General features: G+C 38.7%; 1 protein-coding gene across 1 annotated transcript; it reads right to left on the bottom strand.

The window, feature by feature from the left end:
* Nucleotides 1–6,277: 6,277 nt before the first annotated feature.
* rergla (RERG/RAS-like a) lies at nt 6,278–13,396 on the bottom strand. Its single transcript, XM_007259756.4, has 5 exons — nt 13,103–13,396; nt 12,944–13,000; nt 10,833–10,906; nt 9,436–9,584; nt 6,278–8,048 (listed from the first exon to the last, which is right to left on the bottom strand). Exons 1-5 carry the CDS (start codon nt 13,152–13,154, stop codon nt 7,763–7,765), a joined length of 618 nt encoding a protein of 205 aa, XP_007259818.1. The 5' UTR covers nt 13,155–13,396; the 3' UTR covers nt 6,278–7,762.
* Nucleotides 13,397–24,048: the final 10,652 nt, after the last annotated feature.

Raw genomic sequence — 24,048 nt, forward strand, 5'->3', positions numbered from 1 at the left:
CACACATGCCCATATACACACCAGCCAAGACCAGCACTGCTTAAAGCCTTTACACCTCACCCCCCACACTGGCCACAGTTTTCAACACCTCGTCCCCGGGTGAGTGGGAGTAAAAGAGGAAGAGAGAGGGAAGAGAAAGAACACAGAGGTATGATAAACAATATTATTCATTCTGTCTCATGCCCAGATTTGGAGTAGGGCTTAGGGGAGGATGACGAGTGTGAGCGCACATTATAGCCTGCCTTGTTTCTATCCCACGCGCCCACACCTTACAGCAGCCATCATTGCCCAAGCAAAAATACAGCACTAAGACTATAGCTAACTATAGAGCTCGTCCTAATCCCCATAACTAACACTGTCTGACACAGGCCACGCGATTAGCCATGCAACATGGGGGCGAGGTGATGGCACTTAAATCAATACGCCTATTTTTTATCAAGCTAATCCTCCCTCCTATCACAGAAAAGCAAAAGCAGAAAAGCGGAACGAAAGAAAGGTGTAATAACACTGTGAGGTTATTCCACTGTCGCTTCACTTTCGCATGAGTGCACAGATTACCCATAGACATGAACAGCTTCTCTGTGTAACTTCACTTTGCAATACACAAAAAATACAATAGCAATAAAAATAGCAAAAACTTATCAATCATTAAAATATATATTAATATTATTTTTGATTTACAATACAATATGTTTGGTATCTAATGTAAGGTTTTGTTTTGTTTGCAAAAAATGTCATTCTTTAGTTTGTGACAACAGATGTTAGGCTAATATTGCTAACAATGTACTTAAGCCACATCCAACAATGTCTACTACACATTAATACTATATGGTATATACAGCTCTGGAAAAAAGATAATTAGAAACACTTAATGATGCTGTTTTTCCTTGATTTTACCAAATTACCAAAAATCTCTGGAATATAATCAAGAGGAAGATCTATGATCACAAGCCATCAAACCAAACTGAACTGCTTGAATATTTCAACCAGTATAAAGGCATAAAGTTATCCAAAAGCAGCGTGTAAGACTGGTGGAGGAGAACATGATGCCAAGATGCATGAAAATGTGATTAAAAACCAGGGTATTCCACCAAATATTGATTTCTGATCTCTTAAACTCAAATATTAATATAGATTTTGCATTATTTGAGGTCTGAAAGCTCTGCATCTTTTTTGTTATTTTAGACATTTTTTTATATTTTCTGTAAATACTGTAAGTGCTCTAAATGACAATATTTTTATTTGGAATTTGGGAGAAATGTTGTTTTTACTCAAACATATACCCATAAATAGCACCTATACTTATAAATCTCTTATTTTTTTTCCATAACTCTACTATACTATATATAGTTCTATACTAAAACTATACTAAAACACATTTTTATTGGTCCATTCATAAATACATTTTATCACAGTGTAAAGTGTTATGTGTTCAAATTATGCAGTAAAATAAATATCTACAAAAATAAGGTGCGCCAAGTATTAATGTACTCACTTGTTTGAGAGGAAGAGAAGATTTTCTTTTCTTATTTTTTTCATTTATTTCTATATCTACAGCAACTTGCTGCACTTGATTGCAATTAACTGCTGCATTTTTTATGTGAGTATCTCCTCCCTTTCTGTTTTGTGTTGTATTTATTTATTTTTTGAATCACTACAATCAAAAAATGAACGGGTCTGAGCTTACTCAAAGTTTACTCACAATTGTATCCACTATATACTCAGAACAACTTAGTATTAGTTACTAGTAATTATACTAATAATAATTAGTATTATTAAAGCCTCTAAACAGCCCTAAAATACCCCCTTTAGAAAATAATCTCAAATGGCTTCACATAAATTAAAAAGTTGCCTCGCACAATTTAAAAGAAATGCCTGTATCAAAACATCTGCTTAATAACATGGCTTAATATTCAGAGCACGACTTGACCAGCCTGAGAGTCTGAGTCTGTGTTGATCCTGGATAAGAGAAATGTTGACAAGACCCCTATATGCACCATCAATTTTTCATTCTTTTTCTTCTTGGATATCTCCCTCACAATCTACAGCCAAGTTTAAAAGCTCACAACCACACAAACACCCCTCCCTCCTACACCCCCCCAACAACCCATTCTATCCACTACCCAACCGGGAAAGACTGTCCCTGTTTCCCAGGCATTCCTCTGCAGGTATGTGAGCTGGAGAAGCTAGAGCTCCTTCCAGCAGCTCATTTCCACAGCAGTGAGCTGTCTGTCCCTGTACCCTGAGATACTGGACTCCAGCCAGAGCACCAGCAAGCTGAAGAGAATGTGATGCTCTGTCTCTGCTCCTACCCGCTGCTAACGGGATAAGAGGGCAAAATGATGAGCTTTGACCCTGTTTGTGAGCTTCTGTGTGATCCAGCCTGGAGGATTAACAGCTGCAGACTAATCTTCAACATTTACATAATATGATTTGTCACTTTTTTAAAGGTTGATGATTTGGATACGTTAGAGGAATTTATTGGTGGGATCATTAGTATTTGTTGAAAAAACTACAACTTTAAAGATTATTATAGAGCAAGCGTGTGGAAAAAACAGGAGCTAGAGTTTAGCGGTGCCAATCTGGCAATTAACATTTAAATTAAACCACTTTCCAATAAAAACATTTCAAAGGACAGTTCTCAACAGACACATCTTTAAAAGCCCATTTCCATCACCTAAAATAAATAAATAATCCACCAAATGTTTTATAATATGATTTCAGACACCACTAAAGAGGACCACACCATTCCTCCCTTACATTCTAACCCGATTTGCTTCTAGCACTTCTTTGGACCTATCACATACAAAGTGGTCCAAGGTCCTCAAGCTTTTGCTCTCTGAACTTTTTGTTCCTTTCCTTTGGTTCTCCTTCCTACCACACAGAAATGGCTAAGAGTCTAGCAAGCTTGGGACTCATAGCTGCAGAATAATGTGGCCAAGCGATTTCTCATATTTATATCATATTTTCCCACCAATATGTATATTTATCAAGCGGGAATAAAAATTACTGGATGGTGAACAAAATATATATATATATATATATATATATTAACAAAAAAACACTCACTATGTCCTATTAAAGTTTATTTGTAACCATTTTATTGATCTTAATTTCGTTAACAAATACATATTTAATACAAACACATATAATAAATATTTTTTAGGGTCGACAAACACGGTGCGACACAAGCTACTCATCGGTTCTAGTGTGAACGCAGGGTTATTCATATAAGTAGTTGCTATCTAGGTGTCTTAAATACACTTTCTTGCCTCCGTAAATCACTCACATTAGATTGTCTAAATTTACCATTCCACCTTAAATGCTGCTGTGGCGACAAACAAGCTTCTGGGTGAAGATGCATTTTTTTATTGGCATTGAACTTAACTTATTTGTCTTTTACAGTTCATATAAGAATCAAGGTTTTAATTTTATATATTTAACATAAGAAGAAATGTATAATAAAAATCTATTACACGCTTAGGCACCGTCCACACAAATCTTTTTTGTCCACACAAAGATTTTTGTCTGCATTTTTAAACATATCTTTCTCCACACCAGCAGCGAAAATATCCCCATTCACACAGAAAGCAATACCACTCAAGCAGCATTAGCAGCAGCGCTAGCCACAGTTAGCAGCGGTTAGCACTAGTAAATGCTTCCTGACAGAGCTACACTGAGGAACCGGTAAGCCAGTGCACTATCACCTAGCGGTTCATCTGACGCAGCTTGTTTTAACACAGTAAATATGCAGACTACAGCCCAATACACTCACCTCTAAACGGTGAAAGAGCTAGCCCTGCGGTTAGTGGCTAATGCTAATATTGCTCAGTGTAGTGCTGGAGAAACTTCACTGAAGCTCATTTATAATGCTGTACTTCAGCAGAGTGGCTTTACTGCTCTTTACAACCTGACTCTTAGAATTCATACATAAGGTGCACCAGATTATAAAGCACACTGTCGACTTTTGGAAATATTAAAGGTTTTAAGGGTGTCTTATAGTGCAGATAATATGATAAACAAAAGCAGACATGTGCAGACTTACTGTGTGATGTCAGAAATCTCCACCTTGGAAGTTGTTTCCAAAAGAGGAGCCTGGTAACAGTTTTAGTTTAAAGCTCCACTTGGTAGGATTGAGATTTTGTGCTCGTGGGCTCCCCCTACAGTTGCAGAGTGTAATAAATGTTTCAGGTCGATTAGTTTCTCTTTCTCGTTTTCTGGCTTTCACAGACATATTCGGTCACTTTCCAGCTTCTGCCAGAGTGTCTGTGTGTTAGTTTGTAAAGAATGAACCAGTAGTCCTTGTAGAACTGTTAGAAATAAGGTCGGAAAGCAGGTCGCAGTTCTCGTGAGCGTTGGTCGCGGCCGCCTCGCAGGAGCTCCGGCACAGACACAAGAGCACCGCTATTCCTCCTATTACACCAAGTTTCAAGCTGTAATTTCACTTCTTTAAAAAGAACCTACCTAGTGCTGCTTTAAATATAAAGTGACCAGAATTTCTAGAAATACTCTGCTTAGCAGTAGGATTTCCTCTATTCCTGTGGTTAATGGTTTATGTGAACATTAAATGAAGCTTCTGGCTTCCATTATATTCGAGTAATTTAATGCACTGCAGTGCAGCTATATTGGCGTAGTAGATAACTGCATAATTTAGTAGGTGTATAGGTCTTTATAATACAGTTCTCAGTATGTGTATATCATACAGCCTTGCAGCATATTCGCTAAATGCAGTTATACAACATGCCATTAGATTTACTCAGTGTCGGGTTTTATGCATTATGCTCTGCTTTCTGAGCTAAAATGAATGATCTACGCGTTTCACATCGTTATAATTATGGTGTTAGTGAAGATGCGTGATATAATTGTATTCCATTAGCACTGCAAAGCCACAAACAAGTGGCCGATGTTACATAACAAGTAAATGGTCCATTTTAATCCACTCCAAGCACATCAGATACAGGATTTGTGCCTCTGAGTCATGCTGAGTGCTTATTAACCTATCAGCACTTCTCTGATTCTTATCTAATTTTACTCACCTAAGGGTTATCATGGTTTTCTGGCAGAAGATTGCTGAAAATATTAGATTAAAGCTATGAACCACAGTACTGGAGCATCTGCTCATTCACAGTTTCTTTCAAAATCAAAAGGATTAAACCAGATTGCATCCGGCTTTTATTGTAGCAACTGTGGAGTACTGGAGTTCTACTGTGAGGATTTGATTGCATTCATGACAAGAGCATTATATTGGATGTTCACCATCCCAAAAGTACTGGACGGAGTGTCATCTTCTCTAACCCATGATTAGCATTATGTATTGTGCCAATGGGTTTATCTACTGTTTATCTGCTTCAGAGAATCCTCTTTTTTTGGTGATACTTCATTGAATGCATCATTAGTAGGGTTTGTTTATATGCCAACTTTTTACTCTGAAGTGCATATCCCACAGGTCCTCCGTGGGATATGCCAAATGTCATGGGAAACAATACTACAGTAGTTTCTGCCCCATGAGATGGATTCGGAATGTCAGTGTACTGGAGTGTACTTAAATGTATAGTTGATACTATTTTCTTTACTTTTTAGATAAATGGCTCCATATTTGCCCTAAAAATTAATATTTTTATTACACTATCCATGCTTTCAGCTACATTGAATGATTTATTTAAACCTATAAAATAGATAAGCAAAAGTCATTCCAACACAAACGTCTTAATCCCTGTTTGCCAGCAGAGGAAGTATGTTTCCAAAATTTACTAGATCACAGTTCCTTCCTTATCAGGCCATGGCCATGTTTTCTCTCACAATAGTTTTCTTAGCCTGTCATCTTTGTTCCTTGCAATCTCCTCCATTAATCACAGTTCTGGGCTGCTATTATTGGCTTAGTAGACGCTAGCTGACTGTCTGTCCCAGTCCTGGGTCTACTCCTGTGTCTCCTCCAGGACTGACAAAAAAAAGAAATTCTCCCTCTCACTGAGCTCAAGACCAGGCTTTATCTGTATCTGGAAAGTGTGCAATCTGAGAGAAGGCCTGAGAAAGAGACCTAAATAAAACTGGAATCATTTTAAATGGCTTTCTCTCCAGTAAAATCCCTCTGCATTGTAACTGTAACATTCTGTAAGATTTAATTAGTCTGTGGTATAGAATTAGCGGCCACGTCACCCTGTTCTGCCCAGCAGTACTCACCGCTAAAATTAGGTGTACATGCTGCGACCACTCAAAGCTTTCAAAACACAGCAGACTGGTCCACACATGCAGCAAAATAATGGCCACAGAATGGGGGTGGAGCTGGGAGAAGCCGCTTTAATTTGATTGTAGATAGGGCACAGTATTTTAAACACAAATGCAAAAGAGTTTCCAGGCAACTGCTTTATACTGTAAATCCTATTCTACTGACAATAAAAGTGACTGGACTAAACAGGCCAGTTTATAGAGAAATTACAGTAGAGTACGGAACACTGCTTTAATCAGTCATTTCTGCAATCACATTAAAGAAGAATAACAGTTCACACAGTAAACCTGCACAGAAACGTTTATACTTTAAAGACACTGTAAAGCACTTCTATCTAATCTTTATTCGACATGTTTAAAGCTACAACTTATGAGTGCCTCTTGGACATATTCCTCATACATCAAAAGTAGCAGATTTGCCCTTATTGTTACATCCAATGTTGTATATATGGACACATAAACATTTAGGCCCAATCCCCTTTCAACCCTTGCTTCTATGAACTATCCCTAGGGGTAGGGTGTACCGATAATTGTAAGGATAGAGGGGTAGAATAAAGTGTTAGGGATGCATACCCCCCAAACTTAGTATTTTCAGAGCAAACTCCAAACAAAGCGGTATTAGAAATGACTGGAAAAGAAAAATAATGACCATTGCATTATTTTAGTTTAATGTAGTTTCAATGTATTATGGTCCCTTGCTTCATAATACGCATAATAAAATGCTATTACTATGTACTGATAGCTAGCTACTTCACTTTACCGTTCCATCTTAAATGGTGCAGCAGTTACATTCTGTCACCTGAGTCTCCAACACAATTTAAGGTGGAACAGGAAAGTTAGCTAGTCTGTTACGCCTCAAATTGTGCAAGCTACCTTAATACTACATAATACTAGTAATTCTTATGCTTGTTATTAGGAAAATATCCATAGTATATTTTAACTTTATTAGGCAACTGCACGATTTAAGGTGGAATGGGAAAATTCAAACAAAAAAAGTAGTGATTGGCTAACGTCCGCTCTCTACAACTAAGGAAATGGGGTGGACGATAATAAATAACTGTTGCATTAACCCCTACAAGACACAGTGGCTTTAGCACTCCTCTGCTATCACAACAGACTGTGCTAGTATCAGTTCTGATTATATATCAGGTTCCTGAAGGATTGTCCCATTTCTTAGTCAGAGGATTTCCAAGGCGTGTAACTCCAAAGTTCCAAGACACTTGAAAACTTGAAAAGAAGTGATAGGAAAACAAATGAGAAGTGCACACTTGGGACATGTAAGGTTTCGTTGATGAAGGGCACTTCACGAAGATGCTCTAGCACACACAGGCCGTCTGACACACTGTATGACACAGCTACAACACAGCTAAGACATTTATTTTAAAGACAGGGACATGCAGCAGCCAAAACATAACCACATCTGTCTTTCTTTGGTCTCTACTGGATGCTTCTTGCACTCCATAATGAAGCTCCTCACAGGGCTTCTCATGATCATGGCATCATCAGTGTCCATGCTTTGTTGTCATTCGTTCCGAGGTCACACAGATTTCCGCCTCTTGCCAAAGACGTTGTTAATAAGTTTGGCCATGGACTTGGAGCCGCTGGGCCGGCGCCGGCGCTCCTTGGCCTTGCCACCGAGGCTGGCATTTCGCACCATCTTAGTGAACATGAGCGCCACCTCCTGGCAGTGTTCAGCAGCAGAGAGTTCGTAGAACTGGCAGCGACTGTCCGACGCCACCCTCTGGCCTTCTTCCCTGTCGACCTCACGCATGTGGCACAAGTCCTGCTTATTGCCCACCAGGAAAACCACAGAGTCCGAGTCCCTGGAGAGAAATAAAGAGGTGATTTTTAATGACAGAAGGAAAGAACACGCTTGAGTTTTGCTTGATTATGATTATTCTGCAATGATTGCCTTTTCTATTGATCAATCCAAATCAGTTTTATTCATTGTACTTCTGTAGGTTACTTGTATGAGAATCTTTATTCATTGGAACCAATCCAATATGTCATCTATGGTGATAATGATTTTTAATAATAAAAAAAACATGCAGAAATTAACACATTGCACATATCGAACATTTCAGACACTTTATCTGTTGGTTTTAAAGATAAAAAAATACATTTGTATCATTACATCCCATTAAATGTCAGTACTATTAAATGGACTGGTAATAACTGGTTCTTGGCTTGGATATACAGTTCTAGAAATAAACTTCCAGTATTCAAGCTTCTTGATAGGTTCAAGAAAGCTGTGCTTCTGTTACAATACTCCAAAGAACTCCTCTTTAAAACCTTTATTTTGAAATTGTTCACTTAGCAGCCATCTTTGCGACAGTGCCTTTAAGTTATTTCCAGTCACACAAACAAGGCTTGGATCTCTTTAAACGGGGAGGGACCAAAATACTTAAAGATAAAAGACAAAAATAATGAATCATATTTTAACTCACTACAGAGTTTGTGGTGTTTTGTTCAATATTCAGCTTGAACTTGATCTTGAGTTGTGGGCTTTTCCCATCTCCTCCATGTAACCAGCAAGCCTTTTTTTGTTAAAGGCCAAGAGAAACAGATGCCATGTTATGGATTATGAGAAGTTATATTTCAGCAAGTGACCAGTTTCCTCATTCATAAAATGTCCCTTCTTGTATAGAGAATAGTGGTTTCTCACAGAGACTAATGTTTACAGAAATCCAGTGTTTACATACTTGACTGGAATCCTTCTATAATCCATCGACAAATTAGATTCTCTAAATTGAGACCCAAACTCTGAGCTTAAAGGAATGTTTCCATTCAGCTCAAACTAGGACAGATTTAATTTTATTGGGCGTTTACATTCCTGCTTCAGTTTGGCCCTTTGGGACTCCCCTTGGATGGTGCTCACATGACCAAACAAAACAGGTTTAATGAGAAGCAGAGAAGCACATTCCCAGATCCCATGCACATTATGGATAACCAGCTGATCAATTATACAAAAAAAAAAAAACAGTCAGGCGTTCAATACCAGACAACTGTTGTCACATATTTGCTGTCAGACCTTAAACTAATATAGCACCTACTCAGCCTCCCACAGCAGATCCAGCCACTCCAGCCACTATTCTCTGTCGTGAAAATATAATGTGCCTGTATCCTCTTCATCTGCTGACCACCTACACAGTACTTGTAGGAGTTGTGAATGGTGGACAGAAATAGCGATGCTCTCTGCTGCCTACACACCTTTTAGCTACTCCCAGGTTTAGCTCTCGAATCAGGTGGACTATGGCCGTGGCTGCGAGGAAAGAAGAGCGGTCGCTGATGTCGTAGACCACCACGAAGCCATCAGCCCAGTGGATCTGCTCGTTCAGAGTGGACTTCCCTTCGCAGGGCTGCAGAGAAACATACAGAACACATAATTTAAGATATGGGTGTTTGGCTTACCATCAGAATAATATCAGATAAAGACAGTAAACTTTCAGTTATTTTAGTCAGTCTGAATCTTGTTATCTGCTCTTTGGCTGTTCCTGCTAGGACAGACTGACCTGGTCATGCTGGCAGTTGTTCTAAATGTTCCTCACTTGTAAATTATTGTCCAGACACTGGAACATCTGCTTTCTAATTGTTCTGAGATCTTTTAAAACCTATTTCTTATTTGCATCTACAGTCAGAGAGCTCTTTGGATTTCCTCAATCAAAAGCAAATCAAACTTTCTAGGGTTTTATATGACATGCTCCTCCAAACTCCTTTGATAATCCTATAACAATAAGCTAATGGGCTTTAAATGATTCTAATTTTACATTTAACTACATTTTACAAATTAATCTAAAGACATTTTCTTCAGTTCTGTTTGTTTTTAGTTATATTATCTCCATTCATCTTCATTATCTCACATGACTGTCTCACATATGTCTCTTTATTTTAACAATGTACATCATATTTATTAGATCGGTGAATGTGGTGTGTGTGTTTTCTCTGCAGCTGAAATAATAGGCTATTTATCCACCACTATGCTTTCCATGGCGGTGCTTCTAGTCATAATCTGTTGTGGTGGCACAGTGAGAGTGGTCTGATGTAACTGTGTATAGGGGTACACAAGGCAAACAAACTAAAGGGTCTCTACACAAAATACTGCTGCCTGCAACGTAGGGCTGGTGGAGTCATTGCATAAGAGCCATTAATTATGTCGGCCTTTAAAGCTCCTTAATTTAAGTATGATGGATGAGACCGGCTTCCATAGTAATGCCAAAGCTGATGTTTAGCACTGCTAAATTTAGTGGAAAGAAGCCTGAAATAACACTGGAAGGAAAAGGCTCTACATGGAAAGGCTGGCAGGGCAGTTATGCAACTTCTGTGCATGCAAAGTGAAGAGTATGCAGGAGCTATATTAATATTCTGTAATCTGTACTTAATTTATATATATATGCTGTCCTCATATATACTGTACGTGCTAGAAGCTTCCATCCTGGTAATTATTAGGCTACTTTTTGAGCTTCACTAAGCGAATATCATATCACAGCCTTGTTTTCCCTCATGCATCTATTAATCTTTATGAGGGGGGTTATATTCCATAGCTTTTCTGACTTTCCTGTTTTATTATAACCATTAGAGCTGCTTTCACTACCGCTCTAAACACTTACCTGAGAGCACGGGTCGTAAAGCTCGAGGTTCAGCTGCCTTCCATCAACAGACATACGTTTTCTGTATATACACTCTAAAGGAAAGAACAAGTTGGACACAGTCAGACAAACAAATTTTGCCTCACTTTGCAATTTTCCACACTTTACTGCCACACTAAATAACTCAGTATGGGTACTTGGCAGAGCTCCCTGCCATGTAAAAGAAACTGGTGCCTTTTTCCAGACATCAGGTTCTTATAACAGTGTCATGTCATCAGTTTACAGCAGTGTTTATTTCTATAGTACTGAACAATGAATGTAATGGAAGTCTCCCTGTTGTTATGTCTAAGTACTGGTTACTCATACTCTAACTAGGACTGAAGTAGTTTAATGTTTTTAGGTATTCATACATGGTATGAAAATTGATGGTTAACATAGCTTTTACATTAGCTTAACACTGATATTGTGAAGAAAAAAAATGCAACCAGACATAGAACCACATAATTTGTTACTAATTTCAGAGTTTCAGAGGTTAAAACAAAGAATCAATTTGTTAGCTAGCTTAGTCTATAGTGACAATTAACTAGCAAATAACATTTCAGAGAGACATTATACATATAATTCCATTAAGTAACTGTTTCAAGCTTTAGCAAAGCATTATGTGTTCTCAGTGCTTTATGGCTAGAAATGGAAAACACCCTGCTAAAAAATCCAGCTCAAGACCAGCTTTAATTGGTAGCTGATTTAAAATGGTAAGCATTGGTAGGTACGCTACTTGGTCAAATTTTGACCAGAATAGCTTTGCATTTGATTTGGTTGATTTGCTTCGGATTGGTCGACCAGCTTGGTCTACCTGGTTATGCAGGTCAACCAGCTTGGTCCAGCTGGTTATGTTGGTCCAGCTGGTATATTGTAAGTCGCTTTGGACAAAAGTGTCTGCCAAATGTAATGTAATGTAATGTAATGTAATGTAATGGTCAACCAGCTTAGACATACTGGCCCTACTATTTAACCTGCTTGGTCTAGATGGTTATGTTGGTTAACCAACTAGGTAATGCTGGCAGCTTGGTCATACTGGTTTTCTAGCCTGGCCAGGTTGATCACGATGGTAGACCAGCTAAACCATCAAACTTTAAAAAAAAAAAAAAAAAAAAAAAACATAACCTATGCTGGTAAGCTAGTGAGTTCCTGAGATATTTTCCAGAATAGTGTATGTTGGATATTTTTGATTTGGTTGATTGATTTTGGCCATTTAGTTGATTGATTTTGGTCGATTGTTGGTAAACATGCAGTTCAAATAGCTTGGTCTAGCTGGTTATGCAGGTCAAACAAATTGGTATAGCTAGCTATACAGGTATATATATATAGGTACAGCTATACAGAGCTTGATCATATTGGTCTACCAGCTTGGTCTAGCTGGATATGTTGGTCAATCAGCTTGACCAGTCTGGGTTTCTAACCTGTCCTGGATGATCAATCATGCTTGTAGACAAGCTAAACCATCAAACACATATAAAAACATCCTATGTTGGTTAAAATCTAAACTGGTCAACCAGAATGAGCTGGTCAGGCTGTTTCATGTTTTCAGCAGGGACCCTATAGCCCAGTCCCTGTGGTAATTTAGTACAGGATAATGAGTTATTATGCAGTCTAACTGGGGTTTATCAATGTAATCACTCTAATTATGCACCTGGTGCGTCACACGGTCATATTAGAGACAGAATCAGAACCAACATCTCTTTTTATCTGAACATTGGCGATATAATGATTTTTTTCTCACATAACTTTACTGACTTAGATGTGGAGCATATTATTAATATTATTTTATTATTATTTATTGAGTAAATGCTATCTACATTTAAATGTAAATACTGGACCACAATAACAAATTTTTATATTTTTCTAATGCATTTTACCTCACTTCTAAAATCCTAGAATTACTAAAAATAAGAAACTGTTTAGCGTTATTTTTGCCTTTTATTTCTAATGGCTTTATTAAAGCTGTCTTCTATTGTGGTTTCTATGTTTCAATCTAAATTTTAAATAATAAAAAAGAGACACAGACAGGCAGTAAACTGGTTTTAAAGGAGATGTAGCTACATAACGCAGTGTATAATATAAACACAGTTTACCTGAAGATGACGCGTACTCCCCAATGAAGCGTCTGGTCAGAAACCTGACTATCAGCGCTGTTGAAGAAAGACAGGAGACGTAAGATGATCATAAAACGGCGTAATGTGAGAAAACTTAGCTCAAAAACACAAAATGCAGCAAAAGCAGCGTATCGTTACCTGATTTCCCGACGCCCTCGCCTCCAAGCACCGCTACTTTAATATCGTTCATGCTGATACAGGCTGTGCTGAGTCTGGAAGTGCTGCAGAAACTTCTACACAGTGATTTACTGTAGTCCTCTCTTTATTTCTCCTCCTTTCTTCGTCAGTTTTCGCTCAGAAAGCCTGTCTGACTGAAGGAAAGCCGAGACTGGACGAGTCAAGCCGAGAGGAAAAACAGCCCTCAGTTCTCATGTTGTGTCTGTGCTGGACCACAGCTAAACTGACCCCCGCCTCAGACTGCTGCTGTTTTTCCCCACCTGTTTTAGGACAGACCCCGCCCCATCAGCTGTGACTGACCCACAGACCACGCCCCCTGCGCTGAGTGAGCCTATAGGGGTCCGTTTTACACAGCTCTGTAAAAAAAAAAAAAGAGAGACAAGTTAAAAAGTATGAGTTTCTTTGATTTTACCAAATTTAAAACCTCTAGAATATAATCAGTAGGAAGATGGATGATCATAGCCATTAAACCAAGCTGAACTGCTTGAATTTTTGCACCAGGAGTAAAGGCATAAAGTTATCCAAAAGCAGTGTGTAAGACTGGTGGAGGAGAACTTGTCAAAATGCATACAAATGTGATTAAAAACCAGGGTTATTTCAACAAATATTGATTTCTGAACTTTCTGAATATGAACTTGTTTTCTTTGCATTCTTTGAGGTCTGAAAGCTCTGCATCTTTTTTTTGTTATTTCAGCCATAGAGGCTTATATCCAGAGGCCTACAGCTGGTAATTGGGGCCCTTTGGACAGTAATTCACAGATATGGTGATTCTTGTATGTTTAAAATGGAAACAAAGACAACACAATAAATTACAAAGAAATACAGATTCCGTCCACACCCCCTCTCTTTCACGTTAAAATGGAATATTCCATCCATGCCATGTGGCCATACCTGTGAACCGCGAACGCGCTGCTTGTGAAAGACGGAATTAAGGTGAAATTAAGTGTACAAGTGGGTTGTGAGCGAAGCCATGAAGCGCCACTACCCAAGTGGCACTACAAAAAGAAAAAAGAAGAAAGAGGCGAAACTAAAAACAGATGCTCTTCCAAAACTGATAAGCTTTTTTAGTGTGTCAGCACCTCTGGACCCGAATGTTTTGGTGGAGGAGGAGGACGAGGAGGTGCTGTACTAGGGTTGTGCCAATATCATCATCCATCGTCATTTATGACCCAACATCGCGATGGATGGTAACCATTGCGATGCCACGCCCACTTTTTTGTTTTTCCAGAAACATGCACTGACCTTCTTTAGGTCTCCTTCACCTAAAACTTTAGCAGGGATTGTACGGAAAAAGATCAAATCAGGTATATAACTTAAATGAATTTGAGTCAGGGATGAAAATTAAAATACCCTACTGCTATAAATATGCCTAATTGGCATATTATTCTATTATTTATTGTTATTCTATTATTATTATTATCTAGGTTACAGCTTGTCTTCTTTTTTTTCTACATGTCTGTATTAATTTTCAACATTTCATGTTATTTATAAAAATATATGTATCGCAAATAGAATAAGCCTGCTCGTTGTGCGTCGGGAAACTTGCTCATTGTCAACCAGTGTTGGGCACCTTACTTTGAAAAAGTAATCAGTTATATTTACTAGTTACTGAGTTACCCCACTATAAATGTAACTAGTTATCAGTAAAAGTAAGTATTGACTTACTTTAAATTATGTATATTCTATTATTATTAGAAAAATAAACGAAAAGAAAAAAAAGAAAAAAAAAGAAAAAAAGTAGTGTAAAAAATGTTGACAAAAATATAATCTAACGAATTTCAAAACATAGAAACGAAAAATGTTAAAATGGTATTGATATAACATAATATAACAGCTGGATCAAACAGTTTAGCGTCAGTCACAAGGAAAGCGCGTGCTGCATTTCGATTAAAAATAAACGTTTTAATAAATAAGGTCCTATCAAGTGAAGTAAAATATATGGTATTAAATTCACATAATTATTGATATTTAATCAAGAGAAATCAGGCAAAATGCGCTGCGCCGCGCGCTCTCTCTCTCTCCCTCCCTCTCGCAGCGCGGAGCTGAATTCAGCACGAGGCTAGAAATAATTTGAAAACTCAGTTAAATAAATTAAGATGAGTGATTAACTGTAAAGTTCATCAAATATTGTCAAATATAAAGGATTCGTTGAGGTTTTGGGGAGCTGTTTCAATTATTTGAAACTGAAACTAACTGAAACTGATATTATTCTGCGCACTATTAGATAGCCTTTGATTGTATTTTAAATGAGTTTGTATTTTATATTAATTATTTTTTATTCATTTTAAATATTTTTAGTATTTTATTGATCAAACACAAATGCTCTCACACAAATGCTCTCAGTCACACTGCTTTACTTTTTGTTTTGTTTTTTTGGCATTCGGATGTATATTTTATTTAAAGATATGTTTATTGATTGCACATATAAAAAGTTCAAGTAGCATTAAAAGCTTTCATTTTCTTTTTTAACTATTTTCCATTTTGACATACAATGGTGTTTTATTAATGTTATATTAATGTTGATGGGCCCCCTAGCTAAAATCGCCTTGAGCCCCCAAATTGCTAAGTCCGCCACTGCTTATATCATCTTCAAAATGCTAAAATAAATTATTTTGTACAGTGTTTTAAATATTTATTTAACACGTATTTATAATGTTATATTAATTTAATAGCATGAGTTTAATAAAACATCTTAAATTTCAGTAACTATTTAAATACTGATTTATTAATACACAATTTACAGGTAATTAAGTGTTATGAAGCCACTATATGGCAACCCCGTCAACCCTTCAAGTGTTTTCCAATGTAGCTTAGACAATTGAGCAGTTCTAATGTTTATTAATTATGAAGGTAGAGCAAACCATACACCCACCCACCCAAAGATAACATGACCAACTGTGATTAGTACAAGGTTTTTTTTAACTGCATCATTTCTTATGTGTTTTCCAGTCTTCCATACAACTGAACCAATGGTATTTATAAAGATTTGTGAAAGGGTAGCTCACTGAACTGCTGCCTAACTACCTACCAGGCTTAGCAGGGTTGAAGTATGATAGCTGCAATGCTAACATGAACAGCAGCCAGGTGCCTCCTTATCCGACTGATCTGTTGTGCTTGTCTTTGTGTAGCAAACGCTTTCTCTGGGAGGAGGTGTGACTGAAGGGAAGGGTGCAGCTGAATTTGAAGCACTTGTTTTTTTTGGTTTGAGATGCTGTGGTAATGAAAGCGCAGCGTAAGTTCTACTATAGACTCCAATGCTACGTCACCTAATTACCTATCCAATCAGATTTTCTCTTCTGCTTTAAATAACGATCACTCATTCAGTACCTTGCTGCATTTCAGACGCTGTTGGTCGCTCTTCTTTAGGAACGACGCAGCCACATCCTCAGCGAAGCTGACGTCACCATTTGCTACTTGAAGAAGACGGGTAATTTCAGCACACCTGTCACACACTTAGACCAGAACTGGACCTACTGCTGAACGCTCAGCGAGCTCATTCAACACTGTCTAAGTAAGTATTATTTATAAGCAAACACTGGAGGCGGTGGAAGTACTACATACTTTAGAGTATGTTAATTTGTGCATCAATCCGGCGATTTAAATGATCTATTATACATCAACATTTGCTTTTGTTTCAATGCTTCACTAACAGTATTAACCAGTATTAAAACGATCTGTGATGCTCTCCCAACACTGCTGATTATCACATGTCTATACCTATAGCTTAATGCATTATGGCCCGTGGTCATTTACATCAACACATGCCAGGAGACAATCTCCTCTTTATCTTGGGCTCACAGCCCAGACGACATGACATGAGGATTATTGCATGTTACTAACAGCATGTTTTTTCAGGGGTCGAACCCCGCGCTCAGCGTTTTACAGGGCGCGCAGCCCGTTACTAACAGCAACGCATGCTTTGGGGGCGGTCCCCGCGCATGAGGGCTCAACGCCCAACCTAGATGCATGTTTTGGCCCTTGGCCCTCACTAACAGCAATGCATGCTTTTCGGGCTCGACGCCCAAGTGTATGAATGTAGAGCCCGTGGCTCGACTGCTCGAGGGCGCACCCCTCGCATAACCTCTTCTCTTTCTTTCTAACCTCATTTTCCTTCTCTCCTCCTTCGCTCCTCTATCCCGTTGTTTCCCTCTGACCTCCTTTAGGCCCTATTGTATAATGTTTTCCTTCTACTATTTCTGTATTTATCTTATAACATATTTGTGCTGTATCTTAGTCGCTTCAGACAAAAAGTCGGCTAAACGTAATTTAATGCAAGGTAATATTATGATCGATGAATACAGAATGAACAAATGAACGAAATAAATAAAAGAATGAGGTAGGCACGCAGCCTACATATTTGTGGCATTCCCCGCGTATGATCGGATGAATACAATGAATGAACGAAAGACTGAAAGAAGGCATGCTACCGTATGTCTTTTGGGGACGTCCTCTACGCATAAAAGAATAACGAAAGATGAAATGAATGAATTATAAGGGCTCACCCCGCTCGAGCTAGTATCTAGAGTATGGAAGAGGGCTCGCGCCCTTGCGCTTCGGGGGCGCTCCCCGCTCAAGGCTCGCAGCAAGCGCATGTATGAACGAGGGCATCGGCCCATACTAACAGCATGGAAAGTTGGCGCGATCAAGCGCATCACTGGGCACTACACTCATGTTAACTCTGCTTGTTATTGCACAGAACACCCACATTTAGATGCATCCAGCATGTGCTCACATTACGCAATTCACAAGTTAAATGATAAATAAACTCACTCATGCATGGGGATATTCATGGTATAAATAAAACACACCACTGTCCACAATCTCGGTGCAACATAAAATCGTAACATTGTATTATGCTATTATTAATTAAACATTTTTTTTCTATTACAGGAAGTAGAAACCAGGTAAAGATCTGCGGTGGGTATATTTATAATTTATACTTTTGGGGTTGGCTCCGCCCTGTCTTCAGTGTACGACAGGATCTGCAGAGCCCAGATGTATCAAGCCCTGGGCCGATGACGGGCCTACGCCAAAGACTCTAATACATGAAATTGTTTCTATACGACTTTCACGAACATACGTGTACTTGTTTCGCCTACAAATATTTTGTTCAAACATTAAATAATTCAACTAACTAAATTTGCTTCCGGAGTCGTAATAGTAGAAATGAAAGCGCAGCGTAAGTTCTACTATAGACTCCAATGCTACGTCACCTAATTACCTATCCAATCAGATTTTCTCTTCTGCTTTAAATAACGATCACTCATTCAGTACCTTGCTGCATTTCAGACGCTGTTGGTCGCTCTTCCCCTCCTCCCTCCCCGCCGCCTCCAGGTTGGTCCCGTTTGGTTGCCCGGGGGTTGGCTCCGCCCTGTCTTCAGTGTACGACAGGATCTGCAGAGCCCAGATGTATCAAGCCCTGGGCCGATGACGGGCCTACGCCAAAGACTCTAATACATGAAATTGTTTCTATACGACTTTCACGAACATACGTGTACTTGTTTCGCCTACAAATATTTTGTTCAAACATTAAATAATTCAACTAACTAAATTTGCTTCCGGAGTCGTAATAGTAGAACTGTAGTGCAACATTGAATGGGAGAAAATATCATTTTGTGCTGCATTGAATGACACTTTTAAAAGGGTTTCTTCAATTAATCGTTAGAAAAGAGTCCCAAAGAAACCCATAAAAAACCATGTTTGCCCAGAGTGTAGACGGAAAGAATTCTGTAATGTAGGAATTAATATGTTAAATGACCATCCACCTGACCACCCACTGAGGTCAATCTAAACGTAGGAACCTGGAGAATGTCAATATTATCCAATTCTAACATTTGGAATGGGGCATATAAATATAGCTGAGCTGAGCCAGGAACTAGGCCGTACAGAGCTGTGTGGGCTTCACAAAATGAATTTAGTGCCACATGTGGAAGCAAAGCACACCATTCATGTTGCTGAATGGCACTTAGCTACTGAGAACACTTGTATTAGTGCTGAAATTAGAGGCAGTAATGGTTAAACAACAGAGGTAATTAAGGAAGTGATCTCTTCTCAGCTTCTCAGGATATAGTGGGATGCAATGGATGTTGTTTTGGTCTATTCATATAAGCTTTTACTGCACTGTACCCTACATCAACACTCTAATCGGGTGAAATCTGTACAAAACCTGCAGTAATTGAGACATTGTGCCTGATCTTTGAGTTAACTACTCATCAGTACACAAATTCAAAATGTTTGAAAACCTTTATTTGTCCAACAGTTCCCCGCAGTATGTGTACAGTGATGAGTGCCGTGATGAAATGTTGGCCCAGCTGTTGTTGTATTTAAAAGGGTTGCGCTCAGCCAGGAGGACCGAGTGATTCTTATCTCGAGCCATTATACAGTTTTTTTTTAAACTTGTGCTTTGTGATAATAATAGTAGCTGCCAAAGGTACATTAAAACAAGCTGCACGTGCCGTAGTGTCGTAGCATGTTTATAAGCCTGCTCTCTCACACTGAGTACAATTTCCATCAACACAATTGTACTGGTGCTCTAAACAGAAACCACCTGATTGAAAGCAGGCAGTTCATTTTGGGTTGAAACTATGCTCCCCATCACTGAAACCTGGGTCAGGCGAGAGGTAAGAAAGCCATGCCTATACAGTTTATTTCATATTTATACACTGCCTGGTAAAAAAAAAAAAAAAGTCGCCACCTATAAAGTCTATTTAACTAAGCAAATGATGTGGGGTTGATGCTGCAGTTGGTCTGCAGGTCTAGGTTCAGCAACAGTATGTGCTGAAATAATCAGGTCAGCTGACTACCTGAATATACTGAATATAGACCAGGTTATTCCATCAGTGGATTTTTTCTTCCCTGATGACACGGACATATTCCAAGATAAGAATGCCAGGATTCATGGGGCGGAATTGTGAAAGAGTGATTCAGGGAGCATGAGATCATCATTTTCACACATGGATTGAGAGAGAGTTCACCACAGAGTCCAGATCTTAATCTTTGGGATGTGCTGGATAGAGAAGAGCTACTTTGTGCAGTGGTCAGACTCTACCATCATCAATGCTGCTGCAAGATCTTGGTGAAAAATGAATGCAACACTGGATTGAAATAAATCTTGTGAGTGTATGTTTTTTTTCCTTGGCCAGGCAGTGTATTTCAGCAAGGTACAATATGAGGATGTAGGGTGCTTTCAAACCTATCCAGTTTGTTTCTGATGCAATAATGATTTAAAAGGTACAGTGATCCATTGTCTGGATCAAAGGTACAGATTTTGGTCAGACCAAGAGAGGTGGTCTTAATTCGGATCAATTGAACCATGGTCCGGTTTATTTGCAGTGTGAAAAAAACATTTTAGATAGCTCTGACTTTTGGATCAATTACAGCAAGCTGAGTCTGACTACTGTCAACCATTAAACAATAGAAGAAAAAAAAGGAACTGTTGTTCAATCAATATCCAACTCCCCTATAACTTGCGATTTCTGTATCTACTGTAACTGTAGATTAAGCCTTATTTATAAACAGTAATAAAAGGAATGAAAGGTAAATATATATCATAAATACACTCATTCTGCTGCTACTCAACCCTAAACCATATATTTTTCATTAATAGCTGAAATGTGTTCCTTTAAGGTAATGAAACACATCAGTCCTGCTTATATATTTTTTATAAACATTTCATTATCTTTAAAAAAACTTTATTATGGTCATTTCTGCCTCTGCAGGGCCCTCTCAGGTTCAACTGTGCTATAGGTGATGATGATGTGTTTGTGTATTTTGGTTCTGCACCAACAACGTAAATTCATTAAAAATGTTACAAACCTAAACTTGTGCACATTTCATTTTTTATAAATCAGATTATTGCATATTGCCTAGCATGTATCAGTTTCCACAGCTGCAAACAAGCTAATAAAAAAACCCCACAAACATCTGGATTATACTGGTATATACTATATTTAATGAGCAGCTCTACCTTTTTCTCCCACACCTGGCTTCAGATCTTCCACTATATTTTCGCCAATTTCTCTCAGGCCATCATTCTTCTTCTTTAGGGCCACAAGAAGGCTTATTAAGGCCTACTGCTGGTGTTCTCCCCTTCAGGCATTCATCACTGCAGATTACCAGCCTGTCATACACTTGATTCCTTTTGGACCTAAATATGTGAAACTGACTTATGATGGGCGTACATCTGGAGGTCTTTGAAAGCAATGCTTCTTGTGATGTCTGCTGGTGTGTATCCGTGCTGCAGAAGGCCGTGCCATAGAGCCTAATACCAAAAAGTTCTGGTCTTAAAATAGTGTGGCCTAGTTCTTAGCTCTGACGCTCCTATTTCACCTTTTTTTTAAACAGGAATTCCTACGGTAAGCTTAGGGAATTAAACTGACATTCTTACAAGCCAAAGGGTTTCAAATTAATAAACCCAAAGACACAGGAGACTCAACCAGTCTGAGTCTGATGAAACTCAGTGAGCTGCGATTGTATAATACCTTTATCATGAAGTCCCGAGCATATGACTTTCCTCAATTTGAGACGCTGTGTTTATGTGAGTCAGGAGGAGATATGAACCAGTGGAATTACTGTAAGCTGATGGAAGCAGGACTGGAACAGTGGTAAAAATGAAAAGACTAGCATGCACTAGCATGGAAAACTGGTACATTACTGTGGAATCCAAACACTGTAACACATAACAAACAGGCTATAAAATGATGACGATAATGATGATGTTACACTTATATAGTGCATTTGTAGACATCCAAGGACACTTTTTAATAAGGTTCCATACTTATCATTTATAGTCACTCAATCACACATTGTACTCTCAACCAGAAACCACAGTCCAGCTGGAGGCCTGGATCGGGCACTAATACACTGACCCAGGACAGATCCCATGCATTTCTACCAAAACGACTTCAAAGACAATTGACTTTGGGTGTAGTAAAACACTGATAAAGACTCATTGTTAGAATCCGGAGAGCTCTGACATTTAAAACAACATTCCAGCATTAATAATTTTAAAAGTGCACAAGAAGCTTGTTAAAAAACACTGTTTACAACCCGCAGTGTAACCTACATCTCTGGGCGTCGCCATCACTCTACTGATCATGACTTTACCTTAAGAAGGCTGTGCCTTAAAGCACTCTCAAAGTTATTATGTCAGGGTTCTCCAGATTCTACATATGAGGTGTGGAGGTACTTTGAGCCTGGATAACGGTGTAAAAAGTGAGTTATCTGCAGGGGAAAAAATATGCTCCATATCATCCATTCTAAAGCATGTTTGGGCAAACGGAATAAAATTACTGCATCTTGGAAAGCTGCGGGAGAGCAGAGGTATGCTATTTAACAAAGGTTAATACTCCTTATCATATTTTACTACACCCAAATCAATTTTACACCAAAGTTCTCCTTTAATAAAACAGAAATAGAAAGGATACTTGAAATAATTTATGGCATTGTTGGGACCATCCAGGAAGCATTGCGGAGGAAGGAATGCCATGCTACCCATTCAGAGAGAACCCCTGTTTTTAGGACCCTGTCTATTTTTAATATTAAACTCCTTAATTACGGCAACTTGACTCTGGCCCGTTTTTCTGCGCTAGAACTTCACTCTCGCCGATTTTAGACTCTTTGGCCCGTTTCTGACACCTAGCGTTCAAACTTTGAATCTCACATTATAAAAACCTGCTTAACAGCGGGCCAACTTTCTTTCTATTTCTTAAATACCTCGCGGGCCGCTCCAAAACAGGAAACAGGCCACAAATGGCCCACGGGCCGTAGTTTGGACACCCCTGCTGTATGGTATTGGCTTCCACTTCAGGATTAGTTAAGATTCTACGTCATCACTGACAGTGTTTTTCAGCCGAAGTAGCATTGAGTTCAAACGGCAAAACATAGCAGGTCATGATAAATGGGCTATGCAGGCACATGTGTATCCTGTACATGACCAAGTCTACTGAGGGAGTATTTTTAGATGAGAAGGTACTTAGGATTTTCTGGGGCCTTTGTTTGCCTTGGCTGCCGCTTTAAAGCGCACCTCCAAATTGAAAATAGCTGTGAGAAAAATGGCAATTCAAAGTGGCTGAGACTTTTAACCCTCCCAATATTTCTCCCACTAATCCGCACAGACAGTGGGGCGAGGAATGCAGTGAGAATGTGAAAGAGTGGAAAGAGCCTCGCACTCTATTCTGATATTTTTCATTGGCTTTTGATCACCCCGGTGCCTGTGAGAAGAGATCAGGCTGATGTATCACTTCATCTCCGGCTCCGTGCCCAAGTTATTCTTGCGCTAAAATCTATATCCCATTTGAACAAAAATCTACTATCCATAATATGCTCCCAGGAACACTGTGACCCAGCCAAGGATTATTTTCATTAATCAGCGCAAATTAAAAAGTCCTCCAGCTCCACTCTGGAGTATGAAGTGTTCAGGTCAGAAGATGGAAAATAGGTTACTTCAACAGGACACTCCAAACAAGCAACACAAGCGTTCACAGATACGAGGAAAAATCAAGAGCAAAGGGTTCTGAACAAAGTGTTCCCAAACTTACACAATTAGATTAGGAATAGTGTCACAGTGAAGAAGATCTGGAGAAGTCTTTGGTGTTTTTAGTGCTTAGACGCATGGTGGTCTCTGTAAGAAGCCTAGGTATTCACTCATTTTTCACATTGCAATTGTGATTCTAGAGAAATTCTATACATTTACTGAAAATCTGAATGTTTTCTGGAGACTGTTAAAAATGTAGCACACAGAGAGTGATGTGAAAAGGGTGAAAAGCTTGGTCTGGCCCTTCTAATACACTTATTTGATGTTCATTTTGAGGACATAATCCAATCTGCATGGCAATCGAGCAAGTAATATGTTCTAGTATCTGGTGCTGTAATACAATAAAAAATTAAAATTATAATCAATTCCACTT

This window comes from Astyanax mexicanus, chromosome 2 (assembly GCF_023375975.1).
Source record: "Astyanax mexicanus isolate ESR-SI-001 chromosome 2, AstMex3_surface, whole genome shotgun sequence".
NCBI lineage: Eukaryota > Metazoa > Chordata > Actinopteri > Characiformes > Acestrorhamphidae > Astyanax > Astyanax mexicanus.

Excerpts from the sequence above, each read along its gene's own strand:
- rergla (XM_007259756.4), bottom strand. The coding sequence starts at position 13,154 with ATGAACGATATTAAAGTAGCGGTGCTTGGAGGCGAGGGCGTCGGGAAA. Across the intron at positions 13,001-13,102 it reads CGAGGGCGTCGGGAAATCAG|CGCTGATAGTCAGGTTTCTG; the intron begins GTAACGATACGC and ends TTTCTTCAACAG. Across the intron at positions 9,585-10,832 it reads TTTACGACCCGTGCTCTCAG|CCCTGCGAAGGGAAGTCCAC; the intron begins GTAAGTGTTTAG and ends GTTTCTCTGCAG.